At 48.6% G+C, this 20,068-nt stretch overlaps 9 protein-coding genes across 9 annotated transcripts; 6 read left to right on the top strand and 3 right to left on the bottom strand.

Annotated features, from left to right (window-relative positions):
* Nucleotides 1–1,783: 1,783 nt before the first annotated feature.
* Nucleotides 1,784–4,683, top strand: PHM7_2 (phosphate metabolism protein 7; the record flags this gene model as incomplete). The annotated part of the gene is made up of 4 exons (XM_064897318.1): nucleotides 1,784–1,825; nucleotides 1,876–2,046; nucleotides 2,123–3,767; nucleotides 3,833–4,683. 4 exons carry the CDS (start codon nucleotides 1,784–1,786, stop codon nucleotides 4,681–4,683), a joined length of 2,709 nt encoding a protein of 902 aa, XP_064756268.1.
* A 190-nt stretch (nucleotides 4,684–4,873) lies between these two features.
* Nucleotides 4,874–5,392, bottom strand: LTR64_002953 (uncharacterized protein; the record flags this gene model as incomplete). Its single annotated transcript, XM_064897317.1, has 1 exon — nucleotides 4,874–5,392. The coding sequence occupies one exon, from the start codon at nucleotides 5,390–5,392 to the stop codon at nucleotides 4,874–4,876; it is 519 nt and encodes a 172-aa protein (XP_064756267.1).
* A 495-nt stretch (nucleotides 5,393–5,887) lies between these two features.
* UTR4 (enolase-phosphatase E1) lies at nucleotides 5,888–6,780 on the top strand (the record flags this gene model as incomplete). The annotated part of the gene is made up of 4 exons (XM_064897316.1): nucleotides 5,888–5,948; nucleotides 5,998–6,038; nucleotides 6,086–6,266; nucleotides 6,320–6,780. The coding sequence occupies 4 exons, from the start codon at nucleotides 5,888–5,890 to the stop codon at nucleotides 6,778–6,780; spliced, it is 744 nt and encodes a 247-aa protein (XP_064756266.1).
* Nucleotides 6,781–7,120: 340 nt separating this feature from the next.
* Nucleotides 7,121–8,465, bottom strand: PUS4 (pseudouridine synthase pus4; the record flags this gene model as incomplete). The annotated part of the gene is made up of 2 exons (XM_064897315.1): nucleotides 7,121–8,346; nucleotides 8,426–8,465. The coding sequence occupies 2 exons, from the start codon at nucleotides 8,463–8,465 to the stop codon at nucleotides 7,121–7,123; spliced, it is 1,266 nt and encodes a 421-aa protein (XP_064756265.1).
* Nucleotides 8,466–8,950: 485 nt separating this feature from the next.
* On the top strand, nucleotides 8,951–10,507 carry LTR64_002950 (uncharacterized protein; the record flags this gene model as incomplete). The annotated part of the gene is made up of 1 exon (XM_064897314.1): nucleotides 8,951–10,507. One exon carries the CDS (start codon nucleotides 8,951–8,953, stop codon nucleotides 10,505–10,507), a length of 1,557 nt encoding a protein of 518 aa, XP_064756264.1.
* Nucleotides 10,508–11,976: 1,469 nt separating this feature from the next.
* Nucleotides 11,977–12,906, bottom strand: LTR64_002949 (uncharacterized protein; the record flags this gene model as incomplete). The annotated part of the gene is made up of 3 exons (XM_064897313.1): nucleotides 11,977–12,008; nucleotides 12,062–12,241; nucleotides 12,327–12,906. 3 exons carry the CDS (start codon nucleotides 12,904–12,906, stop codon nucleotides 11,977–11,979), a joined length of 792 nt encoding a protein of 263 aa, XP_064756263.1.
* Nucleotides 12,907–13,483: 577 nt separating this feature from the next.
* LTR64_002948 (uncharacterized protein) lies at nucleotides 13,484–14,161 on the top strand (the record flags this gene model as incomplete). Its single annotated transcript, XM_064897312.1, has 1 exon — nucleotides 13,484–14,161. The coding sequence occupies one exon, from the start codon at nucleotides 13,484–13,486 to the stop codon at nucleotides 14,159–14,161; it is 678 nt and encodes a 225-aa protein (XP_064756262.1).
* Nucleotides 14,162–15,219: 1,058 nt separating this feature from the next.
* On the top strand, nucleotides 15,220–17,220 carry LTR64_002947 (uncharacterized protein; the record flags this gene model as incomplete). Its single annotated transcript, XM_064897311.1, has 1 exon — nucleotides 15,220–17,220. The coding sequence occupies one exon, from the start codon at nucleotides 15,220–15,222 to the stop codon at nucleotides 17,218–17,220; it is 2,001 nt and encodes a 666-aa protein (XP_064756261.1).
* A 277-nt stretch (nucleotides 17,221–17,497) lies between these two features.
* Nucleotides 17,498–18,453, top strand: LTR64_002946 (uncharacterized protein; the record flags this gene model as incomplete). Its single annotated transcript, XM_064897310.1, has 2 exons — nucleotides 17,498–17,565; nucleotides 17,634–18,453. The coding sequence occupies 2 exons, from the start codon at nucleotides 17,498–17,500 to the stop codon at nucleotides 18,451–18,453; spliced, it is 888 nt and encodes a 295-aa protein (XP_064756260.1).
* Nucleotides 18,454–20,068: the final 1,615 nt, after the last annotated feature.

Genomic DNA, 20,068 nt, shown 5'->3' with positions numbered 1-20,068 from the left:
AAGATCTCTAGCGCTAAGAATCTCGTCGGATTACTCCGAATACTTGGACAAGTTGGGTGTTTGACAAAGTCAAACATCACTTGAACGGGTTCACCCTCGTCCGACGTACATACAACTTATAGGAGCATTTCTACAACGCCGTAATGCGGGAAGAAAACACACTGGGTCCCACGCTAGTTCCTGCGGTATCATCGGACTGGCGAGCCGCAAGCGACGTGCTGGTGGGTGCTCGACATCTTCGTCTTGCGAAGGCGTTGATTGGCTACCAAGAATCAAATAGACCGGCGCATCGATCATTATCTAATAGATCCACTAGCCACAACACCATATCCCCTCTATTCAAGCCACATTGAGGCGCAATAATCAAAATGGTTACTGGTGCCAGCTGCAGTCACGAAAGGTAAGACGAATCAGCTTGTTGTGTCTCAACATCTCCCCCAGTCATCGCTTTGAATTCTAGGCCGTCGATGCACTCAGCTAATGCTCATGATGAAAAAAGCAATGCCACAACACCACCGGTACAGCTGTATTAGCTTCTACGGTCAGAAAGCCTGAATCTGCGACAGCGCTATACATCATCACGGCAGTACACCAACAAGACTCGTAATCTGCCTGTCAGTAGGCCCTCTACATCTTGTAAGGCTACGGCAGCCTGGCTAAGTCAGAAATATGGGCAATACACCACATCAAACCCAAACCTGAACCATGCTGGAACGTGAACATCGCCACTCCCAGCACAATCGTAACACCATCAGATCACTAGCATTTAGCGAGGAAGTAGAGAGTCAATAAAGACAGTGGAGGATGCCTCGTCGTGTTCAATGACCTTACACATAGCCGATATGTCCATAATATACTATCATGTAATGAGAAGTCCTATCATCCAACTACCACAATGCTGCCACCGAGCCACCTTGATTTGAGCTTACGAGGACTACCTATACACGTAACATCTGAAAGTGGTGTCGATACGTGATCGCAGTCCGGCCGGTGACCATCGCTGTCGAAACTAAACAAATACCAATCGTCCTTGCGAGGTACGTAGTGTCCGTTAGCACGTCTTTCAATGCAGGTTGCGATACCTTTCAGCTCAGCAGGTACGAAATGATCCTTCGGTTTCAAAAAGTCCGCATCGATTCAGCTTACACCACCTCTTGAACATAAGCAGAATCCGACAGTGTGGTTGACGGTGCTTTTAGATGGAGGCCTAGAACCGTTGGTTCGCTTAGTAACGTGTAATTTTGGGTGACTTACCTCTGGCGACACTGGTCAAAGCTCAGGTCCTGCTTTCGTGTCGAGAGGCAGGTCGCGGTCATACTACCGGAGAGGCACAGAGATAGAGCACAACCCACGCTAACGAGCTTGGGAAGGACTCGTTCCACCCTAGGAGTAGTGACAGCGGATCCTCGAAATTGCACATGTGCCCAATGGTGTTTTGCTCAAACGCATACCTATGATTCCAGACGATGCAGCCAAACGTCGAGATGGCTGTGCAATCTGCATGATAAGAGCGAGTATAAGCCTGGTCGTCTTTCCTGTGTTATCGGACTGACCCTGGTTGCGAAAAGTTGTATCCAAATTGAAGCACAAGGCAGGAGCCACCCCTGCCACTCTCGTTTGTCCTTTCAGGTCAGCTCTACGCTTGCTCCACTTGGTAAACAACTGCCATACATCAACCAACACCAAGCCCTAAGCCACATCAACCTTCCTTTGCTGTCTCGCAGACGTCTTCCGCAACGGCGTCGTCAAGTGCGCAGCACTCGCTCACATTCACAGGCTCAACATGGCTGCTGGTCCAGTTCAATGGTTTTATCCTCGCCAAAGCGTGCGTGTCTGCAAATCCGCCAGTTTAAGCTTATCTGATTTCATACCCAGGTGACCACCGACGCCGATAGTGACGAGAATGTTGGTTCAACGCGCAATCAATCTGCATCCGCTTCTCAACTTGTTTCGACGTTGGTCCCCACGCTCCTTATTGCTGTCGCATTCTTCGCGCTCTTCCTCATTCTACGTACAAGATTTCCACGTCAATATGCTCCGCGTACGGTAAGTTTATGCAAACCTCGTAGAGTGTCGCGGAGCAGATGGAGAGAAATGTGGACTAATACTAATGTGTGTACAGTACTTGGGCGCATTGCGCAAGCAAGAGAGGACACCCGCTCTGCCCAAAGGCTTCGTGGGCTGGCTCAAAGCACTCAACCAGATTCCCGACACATATGTGCTTCAACACAACAGCTTAGATGCTTTTTTCCTGCTGCGGTACCTCAAAATATCGGTCATCATCACCTTCGTAGGGTGTCTATTCATCTGGCCTATTCTGTTCCCTATAAATGCAACAGGCGCTGGCGGACGCCAACAACTGGACTTACTCACTTTCGGCAACGTCGACCCCTATAGCAATGATGGTTATCGATACTATGCTCATGCCCTCGTTGCCTGGATATACATTGGCTTCATCTTTTTCATGGTTACAAGGGAAATGATATTTTATATCAACCTGAGACAGGCATATCTGCTCTCGCCCTTGTACGCTGAGCGCATGTCTAGTCGAACCGTGCTCTTTCAATCAGTTCCAAGTCAATATGCAGATGAAGCCAGAATCCGCAAGATGTTCGGTGAGCAGCTCAAGAACGTGTGGGTTGCCTCCAGCACTAAAGAACTGGAGGAGATGGTCGAGAAAAGGACCAAAACGGCTATGAAGCTTGAAGCTGCAGAGACAAAGCTCGTGAAACTTTGCAATCAAGCAAGACTGAAACAGCTCAAGAGAGGAAATGAGGATATCGAGGCACTACGGAATACTGATGCAGAACTTGGTGGTGAATCTGGCTCGCTTGCTGCACGTTGGATCTCGCCGAAGCAGAGGCCTACTCACAGGCTTAAACCTCTTGTCGGGCAGAAGGTCGATACAATAAACTGGGCACGTGAGGAGATCGCTAAACTCAACCCGCTCATCGAGAAGCAGCAGGACATATACCGTGCCGGCGGAGCGGAGCATCTGAATGGTGTCTTTGTTGAATTTTATCGCCAAAGTGATGCACAAGCTGCCTATCAAATGGTCGCTCACCACCAACCTCTACACATGTCTCCGAGAATCGTCGGGTTGCAGCCAGAGGAAGTTATATGGAAGAACCTAGGTATCACGTGGAAGACAAGGACCATCCGAAACATTCTGTCGATCGCTATCTGCGTGGTCACTATCATATTCTGGTCGATACCTGTCGCTGTGGTCGGCTCGATTTCCAACATCAACTTTTTGGCAACACGAGTTCCTTTTCTAAGCTGGATTCTGGACATACCGAGCGTCATTCTCGGCGTGATCACAGGTCTGCTACCTGCTGTTGCGCTGGCTATATTGATGTCCCTATTGCCACCATTCCTCCGCTTCTTAGGTAAATTCTCTGGCAAAGCCACCTTATCTCTGGTCGAACTCCGATGCCACGAATCGTACTTCTGGTTCCAGGTTGTCCAGGTTTTTCTTGTTACGACGATGACTTCTGCAGCGAGTTCTGCGGTGCCTCAAGTCCTCAATGGTGGCATCAACCAGGTACCAACATTGCTTGCTCAGAGCTTGCCAGCCTCGTCGAACTTCTACATCTCGTACTTCATCTTGCAAGGGTTGACCTTTGCTTCTGGTGCTTTGCTCCAAATTGTTGGTCTAGTCTTGTTCCATCTGCTGGGAAAGATCCTTGACACAACACCACGAAAGATGTATAATCGATGGTCGCAACTTTCAAGTCTTGGTTGGGGAACCATTTTTCCAGTGCTTGGTGAGTGATTTGAGCTTGTGTCCAATCTATATCCAAAGATACTTGTCCAACTAACTGTCCAACAGAACTGCTCACCGTCATCTCCATCGCGTACTCGGCCATTGCACCATTAATGATGGGCTTCGCCACCATCGGCCTTTTCCTCTTCTATTTTGCCTATCGATACAATCTGCTCTTTGTCAATTCTTCCATGATTGACACCAAGGGTCTAGTATACGCAAAAGCCTTGAAGCATACTTTGGTTGGATGTTACCTGAGTGTCATTTGCCTGATCGGTCTCTTCGGTGTCGCTGCAGGAGGCAAGGGCAAGGGACCACTCATCATGATGATTGCTCTCCTAGTATTCATGATCCTTTACCACGTTTCACTGAATGCAGCAATCGATCCGCTTCTGTACTACCTACCACGATCCCTCGAGACCGAGGAAGAGTCGTTGCTACGACCAGAGTATACGACATCGATGGGCGGACGTAGTGGCCATGGTGCTGCTGAAGAAACTGCACCTTACGAGAAAGGCTACAATGTGTGGACTGGAGTAACAGCAAAGGATACTACTTCCAGCAACCCTCCACCAGCCACCGGTTTTCTGGGCATGATCCATAAATGGCTGAGGCCCGACATCTATGCGTCATATTCAGTCATGCGACAGCTTGTTCCCCGAGACTTTGCGCAAATCTCATATTCTTCGGAGATTGAGAGGGATGCCTATCAACATCCTGCGGTGACCAACGCGGTCCCTCTGCTCTGGATCCCTCGGGATATCATGGGAGTCAGCAAGCAAGAGTGCGCTCATACGAACAAGGTGACACCCGTGACAGACGACGGTGCTACTTTCAACGATAAGGGCCGCGTCGTCTGGAGTGAGGAAGAGACAGGTGGGAGGCCACCGATCTGGGAGGACAAGATCTACTACTAACCTCTATTAACGATACATCACTAACGACCTGTACTGCTTTCGTTTGAGTCTTTGTTTCGGATACCCTATCAGTACGTATTTTGAGAAGTAGCGAGAGCGTTCATCTTTATGTTCCAGTACCTTAATACAGTTGTGTTATACAAGTCTTATTTGGCTGCTCGAATGCAAGGTCGGTCTAGTCATTTGCCGATTACTGGTTGACTATTGTCCTGCACACTGTTTTCAGCTCCTCAGTATACTGATACCGACCGCCCATCATGTCCTGCTGGACCGGAGTTAACGGAATATTTGCAGCCATGATATTCCGAGTGATGCAATCACTATACTTCTCCTCATCCATTGACGGCCACGCATCCTTGTCATAACTTGGGTCCTTGCTCTTCATTTCTTCTAATCTCTTAGCCGTGTCCGCTGCGTGCCAATCCCGCTCAAGACCGTGGAAGTCCTCCAGTTCCAAAGAGAGGTCCCAATACTGTTGCGGCGATAGAATCGCAGGCCAGTATTCGCGCCACGTCCTGGTCACGAAGTCAAGAAGGTACACGTAACCACTCGCGGAGGCTGGAATGGCGTTGTAGTTCTGGTCGAACGATGGGTCGTGGGAGAGTGCTTTGAGTAAAGCCACTGTGTGACCGGCCTGAGCTAGGATTGTTTCCTTGTCATTCCTTGACCCGGCAGGGTTGTTGTTGTTAGTGGATACGTTTGTGGCCATGCAAGTTTTCTTGTGGCTCTTCCAGTCTTGTTTTTGGCATTCCCGAGAACAGTAGACTTGGCTTCTGCATTTGGTGCATTGCTTCAGTGGGTTTGATAGTTCACTTTGCTTCTTTCCGCAGTTTGCGCAGGATCGTTCTGTTGTAGCAGGGGTGGAGGAGGAGGAAATTTTGTTTGGCCTTGAATCCAAAGTAGCAGTCTGCTAGTATGGTATAGTGGACTCTCACATGGTGAGTATCGTGCTCGAGATCGAGCCTTCCCGTGGGTGGGAACGTGTCTGAATGACGCAATGGGGAGGAGCGACGCGTCAAAACTTAGCGTGTTTAGAGGCTGTCGAGCCCTGACGATCTTCGTTCCACACCCAGAGGCAGCGCAATGTTCTTGTGCATTGATTCTAGCCTTCATGATCGTAGAAAGAAATTTCGATGAATGGTAGACAGACCACATTAACGATCAAACACCACACCACTTTACCCAACAATTCAACTAGTCAATCATGGCGTCTGCTAACATGGCACAAGATCTCAGTGAAGTAGACACAGTTTTGCTTGATATTGGTAAGAGCAAGTGGAACTAACCGGACATCGAGCTGATAGTCCTGTGCAGAAGGTACAATATGCCCCATAGAGTTCGTTAGAGCCACCCTAGTCCGTCTTCCAAGGGGTAAGCTTTACCAGCTCCTAATAAACTATAGTTCCCATATGCTATACAGGCATTACCAAAAGTCCTTCGAGAAAAGTGGGATGACCCAGATTTCAAACCATATCGTGATGCGTTCCCAGCAGAGGCGAGAGGATCACCCGACGCACTAGAAGCACATGTGAAGGACCTGACTGAACAAGATGTGAAAATCGCTTACCTCAAAAATCTGCAAGGTCGGACAGCAAGGAATTGACTCAACGGCATGGAACACTAACTATTACCACAGGCTATCTGTGGCAGGAGGGCTACGAAAAGGGATCTTACAGCACACCGCTTTTCGACGATGTTGTTCCAACCATGCAGAAATGGCACGACAAAGGTCTCAGCAACAGTATCTATTCATCTGGCAGTGTGTTTGCGCAGAAACTTCTATTTGGCCACGTCAAAGACAAATCCTCCTCAAATCCGGGCGCTTCAATCAACAGACAAGACCTAATTCATGAATGGTTCGATACCGTGAATGCTGGGCCAAAGACTCAGACTGGAAGTTATGCGAAAATTGCAGAAGCGCTGGTCAGAGAGCCTGCGAAGATACTGTTTCTGAGTGATAATGTGACGGAGGTTCAGGCCGCGATGGAAGCAGGTATGCGGACGATTGTTGTGGAGAGACCTGGCAATTCACCGCTTCTGGACGAGGACCGTACAGTCTATCAGGTCGTTCAGAGTCTCGACCAGATAGACATGTGACGGAAACGACGCCAGTGTCATGTGGAAAGTCGCAAATTTTCACTTCAAGCTGGAAAAGTTCGACAATCTCGAGCTTGAGAAGTGGTTTTGTGTTACGCAAGCAGCAGCCTGCTTCGTTGACCCCTACGTGAATACGACGAGACGCGCAACGATGTGCCACGCGAGGTAAGAGCTCTACATGCTTACATCGACGCGCTCCACGACAAGTGCTTAGGTAGACTTCCTTCCGCAGAGAGCCTTTGAAAGCAATGTAGAGGTGAGCATACCTGGTCCAGCTGAGTTGAGGGTAATCATGTGCGAATGGTATGACAAATAGGTGAAGAAGTTCCAAGCAGAGTCGTCATTCTGGTGAAGAACTATTTCGGCGTTTCGACCGGTTCTTGTGGAAATTCTGCCCGTTGTTCTTGTGTCTGAAAGTCTGTGCCGAGCTGTTATTAGTCCTACTCGCGGTGTTCTGCTCTGCAGGATTCTGCGCAAGCCAGGCACTCAAGACCTCAGTGATACGTGGACTCCATGCAGCCTCTCCTCGCCCCAAATCAGCGTATTCAACAGCTGGAAAGAACTCTGCATCTTCAGACTGAACTGCGGTGTACGCTCCCTGGCGCGTTCGAGCCAATTCTGCCATTGTGCCATAGGAACCACATGCTATCCCGAGGTCATGAGCAAAGGAGCGTACGTAGAAACCGCTGGACACAGTCAGCTTGATTCTGGCGGCTGGTGCGTTTGCAGGAAGCTCAGATAGCCCTGTGATCGTGTGAGTGTGCATGGAGGCCTTTTTCTTTCGTGCGTGCGCATGCGTATTATCGGCATCTCGTGGTGTGTCGAGAACCGCACGCTGGGCCTGATGGTCGGCATTTGAGTTTTCTTTTTCTCCTCCAACATTCTTGTGAAGGGGTTCCACGTCTGATTCTTGTCCTGAGGTGCCTTTTGTCTTGTTTGTAAGCTTTGAGAGCACATCTTTTTCCTCTTGAGGAGCTTCCTCTGCAGGCCAACGGAAGTCGTGCTGTCCAGCCTCATACCAGTCCAAGAGAACACACTCTGAAACTTTCATATCTCTTGCAGCAAGTTCTCGAGGAAGTTCTTTTCCGCTGCGGGCGTAGTCGTAGGCTTTTATGCCGTTGATCTTCAGAGCGCTGTAGATGGGAGGCACTTGTTTGATGTCACCACGAAAAGCAGACAACTTGTCCTCGACTAAGTGTGGGTCGATTTTGCTGGTATCGGCAGACGCGACAACTTTACCAGCAACATCATAGGTGTCAGTGCTCTTTCCGAATAGCACAACAGTTTCGTAAGTTTTCGTGCAGTCGAGAAAGCTTTGCAACGATTTTGTCCCTCGACCGATGCCAACAATCAGAACACCTGTAGCCATAGGATCTAAGGTACCTCCATGGCCCATTTTGAAAGCGTTGTCATTGTCTATCTTCCTTCTTTTAGCTCTTTGCCTATTTTGAGCATCTTGTGCATCGGTCTGCTTGAGTAGGGGAGCGAAAGTTTCTGAGGTGCGAAACGTATTTTGCAGGTCTCGTAATACTTGTGCAGATGAGATACTCGGTGGCTTATTGATGGCTAGATCGGATTCTTGTTAGATGTGATCATGGACGAAGACGATGTGAGAAGGAAGTGCTAGGAGAGGAATTGGCCTCACCAAAGACACCTTCCAGGACCTTTCCGGCGGATTGTGCCATAACGGTCCGCATTTACATAGGTCGTAGTCAAAAGGAAAGCTGAGGTATGAAAGGTACGGCGTGCTTGATATGTGTATTATTTGCTTACGCGATGCATATACTTTAGGTATGACTCAGGCATTAATATGCACCAAGCTAGTGGTTAGCCTCTCAAATGACGTAGATGTGCCATTATTAGCAAAGCGGATCCACTCATACCAGAGTATCGCAGCCTGTTCCATCTTCTCTCTACTCTTAGGTATTCGTTGTTGTTTGAGGCGCAAACATTCTGTGATGTTCACTGCAGTTGATGATGTGTGTCATACCGTCGTGTCGCACAGATCGTCTCTCTGCTCGAGAATTCACCGGAAGGCTCTACCTGCGCTGAGTATTGACAATTTCGCCGAGCTGTTGCAGCTGACTCGCGAGTGTCCTGGAACACTCGACGCGTTTGACGCGTCTCATGCTCGATAAAGTGAAAGCATGCTCCGTGCTTAATCATTGAAATGACCACATATCCCGAAGAACGCGTCCTTAAACTGCTCGATCCTGTTCCGAGCGATGTGAACGAATGGCCTGACTTTGCCCTGCGGGAAGTGAAGATCTTTTACCAAGGCAAAGGCAGGTATGCTGATCTCCTCGAAGCTTCTGAGCAGGTGCCACTATGTGTTCTAGGAGAATTGATGCCACTTGAGGACGAGCAAGAACATCTTGCAGTACTGGAGAATCCTACCTATGTTCGCATGAAGATTGACAATGTCATGAATTATAGTTTCGGACAGAACGATGATGGTAAGCCAGTTATTTGGGCAGCAGGCAAGGCTGGCTGGTATGAGATTACGCCGTCTGATCGATACATCAGCCATTACAACAACACTGCAGAGGCCATTGATATGTTCTATTTCATGGTTGATCAGCACCAGAGACTAGGGCCGAAGCGAAAGAGGCTAGGTTTTCTCATCGATCCATTCTTGCGCGAGTATCAGAAGCACACGGATTATCGGGTGGACGACGACGATGAAGCTATGGAGATCCTACACAAACACCACAAGTTCCTGCTCAAACAAATGATAGAAGAGAGGGAAGATGTAGACTGGTCTCAGACACATCTTTGGAAACATCTAGCTGCAACATACAACGACGAGATCGAGGAATTGCGAGCGAGTTTAGCCCAAGAGGCCCAAGTGGACATAGTAGTACTAGAGCAATCGTCCGGTGGCGAAGAAGGCTTACAAGAGGAAATTGCGACAAGTTCGGTGGACGAATCATCTGACAACGACGATTCTGAAGATGCACCGCTGGTCAAATCTAGTAGCTCTAGCACAGCCTCCGCAACATCAACTGATAGCGAAGCCGAGACCACCGACTGGACGAAACCCATTTGGTCCTTGTTGAATGTCTTGAGGAAATCGCCGACCTTCGACATCAAGACAGCCGGCATTGACGACCTGGCACGTGAGGTGGAGAAGATGCCAGCATTCTTTGCTGGTCACAAAGGCGCTCTCAAAGCAATCGAGCGAGCTGCTGAGCCTCTGCTTCGTTTGATGAACGAAGCAAAATTGCGGAAGAAATTCAACTGGTCAACACGAGCCATATATGCGGAACTAGAAGCAACACTGGCGGAAGAGATAGCTGATGATATACGTACCCCCGCCCCACGAACTTCGAAAAAGAAACACAGACTAAAGTCCGTACTAAGACCGAGTGGAGCAACTAAAGCTAGTAAGAAAACCTCCTCGTTAACCCCTGGCCAGAACGACAATGAAGACGAGGTCATGGAGGACGATGTCACTCCGCGACCAGACCATATCCCGATAGTGCATAAACGAAGTCTAGCAGATGGCCGACGTGATTTCAGTGAGGAGTCTGGTGTCAGTCGAATGGACAGTCCAAGTCGACAGCTTAATGGTCACTTCAGTGGTGACGCTCTACCCGACTTGCCGCCAGCGCCTGAGGCTCAAGAAATGCTTGACTTGGTCAGAAATGAAGCTAAGAAGCATGGTCGTGTAAACCAAGTACACCATCTTGAGGCCTTGCTTGGCCATTTCAACGGCGGGTTCTGATACCCAAATGTGTAACGATGTCCTCCGAAGTGACCCTTTCAAGCGCCAACAAACTCGAAACCTCCTCTCCCCTTTTGATGGACAGATCTTCCGCTAATGGATGGTTCTGGCACATATTCAAGTTGGCCTTCGGGTAGCGACGAGGTCAAACCTGAACACTGGGTTCACTCTACCAAAACAGAAGCGGTACCCATCCGTTGTGCATGTCATGGTTGGCTAAACTCCTATCGAGATCGTCACAGGGACGACCTTCGTGTTCTGCAGCTTAGCTCCTTTCCCAGTTCGGATATGGATTCATCTCCTCTTCCGCTACGGTACGCTTCCGTATCGGCAACCAAAAGATACAGCAAATGCCTTTCAAATCATCTCGATACTACGGACATGATCGTTGTTCAGTCCTAAATATTACGTCGCGAAAGAGCAAGTTTCATCATATACGCGCACCCCCTTTCATATCTCGGATGCAGGAAAATGATCTCGCCAAGCTTGTGCTTGACCTGTATACACTCACAAAGAGCTCAAGCACACTTGCTGGCCTGACATACTCTACCTAACTGTTCATAAGCGTACAGAATACTGTCGACTCTGCTAATCGACTTCGTGGAGCATCAGTCATTCCTCGTCTCGAGAGGCAGAAGCTAGAACTATTGGGCTAGACATTATGAATACCAAGCAATCGGTGCAACCTGTCGTTCTCAGTAAACAGGATATCGATTCGCTCCCGGTCTTGGGCTTCCCAGAGCCAGGACGAATAGTTGGAGGGTTTCAAAACATCTTTGCTGATGAGTCAACTCCCACGAATGAACTCACGTTCGGAGTCGCAAGATTTCCAGCACGCACTTCGCAGCAAACAGCCTTCGAAGCTTTACACAGACACCATCCAGCAGAGTTCTATTACATTCTTTCTGGCCATATGGTTATAATATTGGAAGGTGTTTACCACAATGTTACAGCTGGACATGCGATATACATTCCAGGTGATAGTGAGCACGGCTTTTGCAATCCAAGCAGCAATGATGAATTGGTGTTTGTTTGGGGATTTGCCACAGATGGGTTTAGCAAAATCGAGTACAGGTGGTCGGAAGAGCAGCCTGACTGGTCGTTGGTGCAGTGATCAAACATGACGGCCCGATACGATTGAGTTAGGAGGGGTCAGGTGCGCCGAACCGTGCGGACTAGTGTCGAACGAAGTATATTGGTGATATTTTAATTTGGCAGTGGTCTTCGACAGATCGTGGGCAGAGTAGACAGAACTGCGAAGAGTGTGGAGCTAACATGATACTATAAATTCAGGCGGCCTATACCAGGCATATTTGGCTGAATACTGACCTTTGATAATCTGAGCACCTCTGCTCAGCCGAACAGTTTTAGGTAGTACTTTCGACATTCGATCATATATAAATACCAACTGAGAGTCACTGAAGAAAGGGTTAAGAAGGTCATTCACAAGAACTGCAATCTCAACAATCTCACTTCCTAACGGAACCAGCATGTAGACCACCTGAGCACTGTCAACAGCTATAATGTATGACATCGACCCTGTTCAGCACTCACCTGTCATCAAAAAATCCGCTCCAGTCACAAATGAAGCAGCATCACTCAGGAGATAACAAATCATTGGCGTTAAATCTTCTGGTACACCTAGCCTTTGGAGAGGCGCACCTTCCCTGTAGAAATCCAGAATCGCTCGCTTCTCTCCTTCCAGACGTTTCAATAGAGGTGTTTGGATTGCGCCTGCAAGGTTATTGATCCAATATGTCAGGATCATGTGAAACTCACTTACCTGGCGATATACTGTTAGTTCTGATACCATACTCACCCAGCTCTGCTCCGATAGGACCCATCATTCCTTTCACGGCTGCTTTACTAGCGTTGTAAGCCGCACATGGTTGCACAGGCATATATACTCCTTGGCCATTCAAGCTGGCGATGGTGACGATACTACCACGAGTACCTGTTTCGACTAGATGTTTCCCAAGCAACTTGATTGTCCAGAAAGTACCTAGAACATTCACGTTGAAGGTACGTTGACTGTGTTCCCAGTCGGCCTCAAGGAGTGGCTCGTCTATGCATATTCCTGCGGCCAGCAATCCACCATGTAATTGGCCCATCGCTCGAACAGATTGTGCAAAAGCCTCCTCCAAAGATTCTTGGGACGTCACGTCGCCTCGAACATACGACGTCTTAATTCCGAAGCGTTCACTCAATGTCTGGAACTCTTCCACAGGTTCGGCAAGTGTGTCAACCACCGCAACACCACCTCCAAGCTGAGCTATTGCTTTCGCGCATGCAAAGCCAATGCCCCGACCACCGCCGGTAATGAGGAAGTTCTTGTCTTTAAGGTTGATGCGATCAGTAATCTTGACGTCGGAAGTATCGTTCTCGCTGACTGTAGTCATGACTTGTCGCTGCTTGTGGTTTTAGTGAATCAATACTTTCTCAGCCCTTATGTCAGATGTGTACCGCACACAGTGGAATGAACAAGCGCTGTGCCCGACCTAACTTAGGAATCAGCATGGGACCGCGTCTGCAATGCATGTCGACACGTTGTTCGGTACCGAGCATTGAGATACGATTTACAGCCTCATGGGCTTTGACTGCGCTGCGCTCTCATTCTGATAGCCGCTTCTGGTAAAGCCTCAGTGACCATTAACCTCTCTGAGTAAAAGCACGCAGCACCTTTCGAGCTGCGCAAGAACTGCATGGGATACTACACGACTGGTGAATTTGGTAATCGGCATGTATCGCCGTAGCGTGGTCCAAATCTGAAGTGAGGCACAGAACCAGATAGTTCATCACTGGCGGCCAAGATCACGGCATATTGACAGGATGAGGAGGTGACCCTGAACGCACACATAACCAAGCACGATATGGTGAAGGTGATTGCTAGTACAGCTGTATCCCGGAAGCACAGAGTCAATAGGCAAGCAGATATTGTGATCACAAACCCAGACCGGAGGATACAGGGACTTCGTCATGGCCGATTCTGATCACCTGACAAAGAAGCCTCGGGTCAGCCTTGGCCTGATGACATTTGGTCCTCCAGGGTCCGAAGCTTACGGAACCAGAATCACATCTCTGGACGACTTCAATCAATGCTTAGACTGCTACCAGTCACGGGGCTACAACGAAGTTGACACAGCACGCACTTATGTCAATGGGCTTCAAGAAGCATGGACTGAGGCTGCAAGGTGGCGCGAACGGGAGCTGGTCTTAGCAACGAAGTGGTACCCATACGTCCCCGGAGAGCACTCTAGAGCGCAGGCTAACGAGAATTTCGCAAAGAGCTTAAAAGAGTTAGGCACCGGCTGTGTCAATATCTTCTATTTGCATGCGCCTGACCGATCTGTTCCATTTCAGGAGACTTTGGAAGCTTGCAATAAGCTGTATCAAGATGGTAAGTTTAAGCAATTAGGCCTTAGCAACTACGCAGCTTGGGAGGTAGCTGAGATATGGAACATCGCCGACCAGAAGGGCTGGATCAAGCCAACTGTTTATCAAGCAATGTATAACTGCTTAACTCGCACGATCGAGGAGGAACTGATCCCATGCTGTCGAAAATACAGCATTGACATCCTCATCTATAACCCATTAGCCGGCGGTGTTCTCAGCGGCAAATACCAGAGTAAAGAGATTCCGGAAGATGGTGGCTGATATTCAGAAAGTGATCCGGTAGTCGGTGCTATGTACCGCGAAAGATACTTTAGAGATGCCAACTTTGAGGCTTTGAAGATCATAAAGCCGGTCGCGAACAAACTTGGGTTGACGTTGGTAGAAATTGCTTTTCGCTGGTGCATTCATCACAGCAAGCTCAAGGTGATGGATGGCAATGATGGTATAGTCATAGGCATCAGTTCTCTGTCTCAACTAAAGGTCAACCTCACCGACCTCGAAAAGGGAGCGCTGCCAGTGGAAGTGGTGGAAACACTAGACCTGGCGTGGCAAGTCACGAAGCCGTCGTGTATCACGTACTGGAGATAGTACTGCAATGATCAGGTCTTTGAAATGCCTACAATTTCTGCGGTCGTGGCAACTGATCTACATATTGATAGAGAAAGCAGTCCAGTGTGATACTAGCTAAACCATGCCGTCAGTGCAACACTATCGACAGCTGCGAAGACAAGGATGTATGCCTACCAAAACCGGCGCGCCGTGGTGCAGTGAAGGTATGCTGGACTATGATACAGGTGTTAACGATAATGTTGTGTAATTATCTGACGATCACAATTCAGGTCGTCTGTATAATCCTCGTGATTCGTGGGTACACCATTCCTGTGACTTAGATTGCCTCTGGTCATGAGCTCAGAATATTCACCTGCGTAAGCCAGACAGGGAAAACCAGTCGCTGCACAGCAGTAGCATGTTTGCAAAGAATCTCATTATAATTGTTACGCAGATTCATACACTGTTTTGTCACAAACAACCTGAGAGTCGTTAGAAGCCTCTTAAGCCGGAGCTTGTTAGAGCCTAGTCGAAACAGCGGAGGTCTGTTTTCCGCCTACTATAACACGAAATAGCCGCCCTGAAACTCACACATTATGAGGGCTCGCTCGTTCTCAGTCGTTTCGCTGCCCACTCCTTTACCATTAGTGCAAAGATGCTGCTCCTCTCATAGTAGATGAGCCCCATCTTGGGGTGAGCATCGTCCTGTCGCAGTACGTTCACATTGGACATTCCCTTGCTAGGCAACTGCACAAGCATCCCAATTGAACATGGACGACCTGGCTGCGCGAACGGTTCGTGTCGATTTTGGTGAAGATAGCTCGGAGGAGACTCAGGTGGACATAGAGGCACAAAATCATCGCGACTCCTCCGGCAAGGGTTCTCACTCGATCAATCCTCTAATTTCGCGTCACGATGGCACGTCTAACGAACCAAGTTCACCTACGCAACACGATATACAACGCTCGGATACCAATGCATCTCGGACGACATTCAAGTCTTTACGAAGGCGCGGTAGAGCCGACACAGCAGTCGCATATGGCACTGAAGACATGGGTAGAACAACTGGTTGGGCGCCAGGCTTAGAACCAGGAGTCGATACGAGTGATCCACCTCCTTATGCGCAGAATGAGCCGGAATTACACGATATCAGACATTTGGATCAGCTGAAGCAGAAATGTGAGATTATGGTTGTCGATTATAGTTCTGAGCAGATGAACTCTCAGTATCTGGACAATGAGAATTTAAAGGACTTCCTAGCACAACCTCAGGACGATTGGGCTCAAGTTAGGTGGATTAACGTTAACGGTCTTTCGTGGGATGTCATAAAAGAGATTGGAAACCACAAATGTTTGCACAGGCTGGCTATTGAGGATCTGATCAACACTAGGAACCGAACCAAGGTCGATTGGTACGACGATCATACATTCATGATCCTTCCTCTCCAGAAGCTCGTTAACACGAAGTCAGAGCACGACAGCAGTAGTGAAGAGGAGGAAAATGACGACCACGATCGTGCCACTTTCGACATGAACAAGAATGGTCAACCCAGAGTGAATACGCGAGGCAATCCTGAGTATGAGAATGGCGGTTATAGACATGCTTCTGAGCAAAGAAAACAGCAGACAGGTGCTATCCGCGGTCTGATCAGAGACCTTATGAGGCCTACGAAGAAGGACAAAACGAAGTCGCGAAGGTCACATCTGAAAAAATCCGCCAGCTTTAAGCACGCCGCTAGTAGTCCCTGGATGCATCCAAAGGTTCGAACGTTGCAACAATGGCACGCTGGACCTAACCAAGATCGAATAGATTACATGCAGCGATATTCTACCTTAGGCTCTCGAGGTTACGGTGTCTCTATTGAGCAGGTGTCAATGTTCCTGACAGCCGATAACACCGTCATCTCATTCTTCGAATACTCTGCCCAGGATGTGGAGATGCCAATCATGAGGCGGCTTCAATCACGAAGTACAATTCTGCGGAAATCATGCGATGCAAGTATGCTCATGCAGTCGATACTGGACACCATCATCGATCTGGCAATTCCTGTACAAACTGCATATCAAGATGCGATTGGCGACCTCGAATTGGCTGTGCTGACCGACCCAAACATCGGAGAATCCACCTCACTATACATCCTTACGAGTGAGATATCAATTCTCAGGAGTGCCATCGCACCTGTAAACCAACTTATAACTTCTCTACGAGAACACAAGGTGACTGCATCTGCACTCACGATGCCTTCACGGGCCATGAGTCCTGCTCCTTCACCTGCAATACAGCTGAACCGGCAACTTGGTGATGGTCGACCACCAATGCCACAATTCCCGCGTACGCAGCGTACGGAGATCATGTCTTCTGGAGTCACTATCTCCGAGCTCACGCAGACTTACCTCGGCGATGTCGAGGATCATGCACAAATCATTACGGCCTCGTACGATCAGATGAGACGTAATGCTGACAACTTGGTCGACCTCATCTTCAATACTGTATCGGCATACCAAAATGAAGCCATGAAACAGCTTACCATTGTGACGGCCTTCTTCTTGCCTTTGACTTTCATGACTGGTTATTTTGGCATGAACTTTGAAGTCTTTCCTGGTGTTCAAAAACATAGCGACAATTTCTTCTGGAGTATAGCTATCCCCGTCTGTACTGTAGTGGCTATAATCTTATTGAGGGACTGGATAGAACGATGGCTGACGAAGTGGGCAAAGAAGACGTCCATCAAGAGAGGCAGGCAACGAAGATTGGAAAGGAACTCGAGGTGATGTTGCGGTCGTGGTAGATCGAGGACGGTCGATCATGTCAGTAGAACCTTGCAAATTTGTTGTAGAACAATCAGCCACATAGATTCTTGCAGTTTATAAATGAGCGGAATCCACCGCAGCTATATACCGTGGACTAAAAGACCTTCGAGAAAGCATCTGCTACTTGAACAAGGTGAGTTCTGGCTGTAGCATAAGACTTGTGCTGTGAAGTGAAGGTATTCGTTTTGGTGCCACTGGTGGGTTTGGAAAGGAGAAAAGGGCTGACCAGAGAGACCATATGTGCGAAGGAGCTACTTCACTTTCTCAAAACGATCTGATCTTGTGGCAATGCAAGGTTAATTTAATGTAAATCAACAATCTCCTAACAGAAACGAGTAACACAACACCCTGCTGGTTCTACCATTTGTGCATAGTCAACGCAAAGCTGCAACGAGCAACCAATTTTCGCAACATAAGCCCGCATCACAGCTTCACGTTGCCTTGTTCTCCTCACGTGCACATTCACTTCACATGAACCGCAAGCACCGCAGAGGCCAAAAAGGCAAACCATCAAACCACGAACAAGAAAATGACTTGGTTCTCGCACGACCGCCAGAAACTACTCAACCACAAGCCAAAACACTATATGAGATAGCAGCAGAGCGACAGGCAGCGTTGACCCCGTCGAAATCTGGCTCATTCCAAAGGCTCCCTTCAAAAGACAATGTTGTCAACGTTGTGGTGGGCCAGGATGGGAAACTCAAGACACTGGATGGATCAGCACTCCCTGGTCAGGAATTGTCTGAGAGCGTGAGTCCGTGGTTGGATACGCTGCTTTTGGCTACGAGTCTGTCTGCGTTACATTTCACGCTGGAGGCGTTGACGGTGCATCAGTACGCTGATGAGCTACGGTGGAAGCATGTGTTGTGGCATACTGTGTTGAAAGCGTTTCCGGTGTTGACTTTGCTGGTTCACTTTATGCATGGGCATTTACTTTCACTGAGGACGTCGAAAAAGGTGTCTGATGCTATTGCCGGGCTGAAGCAATTACTGTTCGTGGCGGTTGCTAATATTGCTGGGTGCTATTTAATCTACTTGACGAATGATAAGGGGTATATGGCGGTCATGAAGAATGCACCGAGTATAGGGACATTATGGATATGGTCGGTCATTGAGCTGGGGCTGGCTGGTGCGCTGGTGGGTGTTGCTGGGCCTGGTATATATGCATATTACTACGGGTATGGAATCTTTTGATGTTCATACAGTTCCGGTCAATGGAAGTCATTGAGCCTTGGTTGAGTCGATTGAGTGCAGGTACAGTCCTGAACGCGAATAAAGAGCACTCCGTGTTCCTTGGCCGTAGCGAATGGTGCCAACTCACGTTTGTGCTGCCCATATCCGGCTCCGCAATGTGTCTATAAAGCGCAAAGTGATGCACTAAACAGCAGCGAGGCCGTAGAAATCGACGGTTGATACCTCATGGTGATAGCCTGCGCAGGTGCACGGGGTCGAAATCTGATTTGTGTCTAGAGGATTGATGACAAGACAGAGTGAGTTTCGCTGAGACTTCTTGTTCATCACAGACACAAGGAACGTGCTCAGTGGACCTCTTCACCGACAGAAGGTATGGATTGTATGCGCATTGCCCAGCACTGTACGAAGACCCTTATAAATTGGCCGGAGTCGTGATCGGAGACGTCCGCGCGGTTGTCGCACAAAAATCAGTCCAGCTCGGTGGCTTGAACCGTACTCCTTGCATTCTCCAGTAGGCAAAATCAACAAAATGCTGTGTTACCAGCCAAAACGAATCGCCTTGTAGCAAGTGAGACAGGCCGTGGGCAGGTACTTGTACCTTGTGGAGGAAAACGCGATTTCAATCGAGTAATAGGATCGTCGGGCTTGTGCGATAGGGAGCCGCACGGCTTGCACGTGGGAAAATTTTGCTGGCTTCAATGGTCGCAATGAGTCAAGGTGTCATCGGACAGATGTCCACTAATGAGCAGAATAAGTCGGGATGCTGTCGGTAGCAATACTGCTTTGGATATCGTGGCAGTCGGCGAAGAACATACTGTGGTTGCAAGAGTACTTGCTTCGATATCAATATTGGTCTTCGAAATTGTTATCGCCTGGGTCCGCGGAGTATAAACACTATATCTGAGGATCGACAACCCCTCAATCAATAATAAGATCCTGGCGCTGCAGCACTGATCTTGTGGCTCGTATTATTAAAGATGCGGGGTGCAGGACGCTCTTGGTAGCTTGCCGCTAATTTTGGTGCCGGAATTCGCTTCGTCAATTGACTGGAGCCCTTGAGAAAGGACAAGGTCTTGTAGCTGGTACACAAAGGTTTTCAGCTGGACACTCAGTTCCATGTTATGGACGCGGTAAGTTGTCTTCGCAGACGTTCACAGAAGTGTTGGAAACCAAGAAAGATTGTGGTGATTACCACATGCGTTTGCATAAGCTGTCGAGGAACAATTTGCGGAAGGCGCAAGTTGTCCTCATTCTGACGTTGTTGAGTTGCTGGTCATTGCATCAGTCCAGATGCTCCGCCTGCAAGATCCCTTCCTAGCCCCTCTCGTCTTTTTCTGCACGTCGACCAGAGCTTCGCAGGAGCTCACCCGTGGATGATTCCGTCAATCATTGACGAACAATCCCATGTTTTAGCTCGTGATGGAACCAGAACCCGCTAAACATGAGCTGTTACGGTGTAGGAAAAATTTCACTGGCTTCCAGCTAGAATAATTCAGGACAATCTCTGGCTCAAGCGTGAAAGTTTCGAGCTGTTGCGTTTCCTGATCCTGTATTCAGCCGTTCCATCTGCTGACCTGGAACGCATTGTTTGGCCTGAAGTGTGCTGGTGTATGCA

The sequence above is a fragment of the Lithohypha guttulata genome (genome assembly GCF_036872675.1).
Source record: "Lithohypha guttulata strain CCFEE 5908 chromosome Unknown scaffold_2, whole genome shotgun sequence".
Taxonomy (NCBI): domain Eukaryota; kingdom Fungi; phylum Ascomycota; class Eurotiomycetes; order Chaetothyriales; family Trichomeriaceae; genus Lithohypha; species Lithohypha guttulata.
The sequence above is the reverse complement of the archived record's forward strand: the minus strand, read 5'-3'. Positions and strand labels throughout refer to the sequence as shown.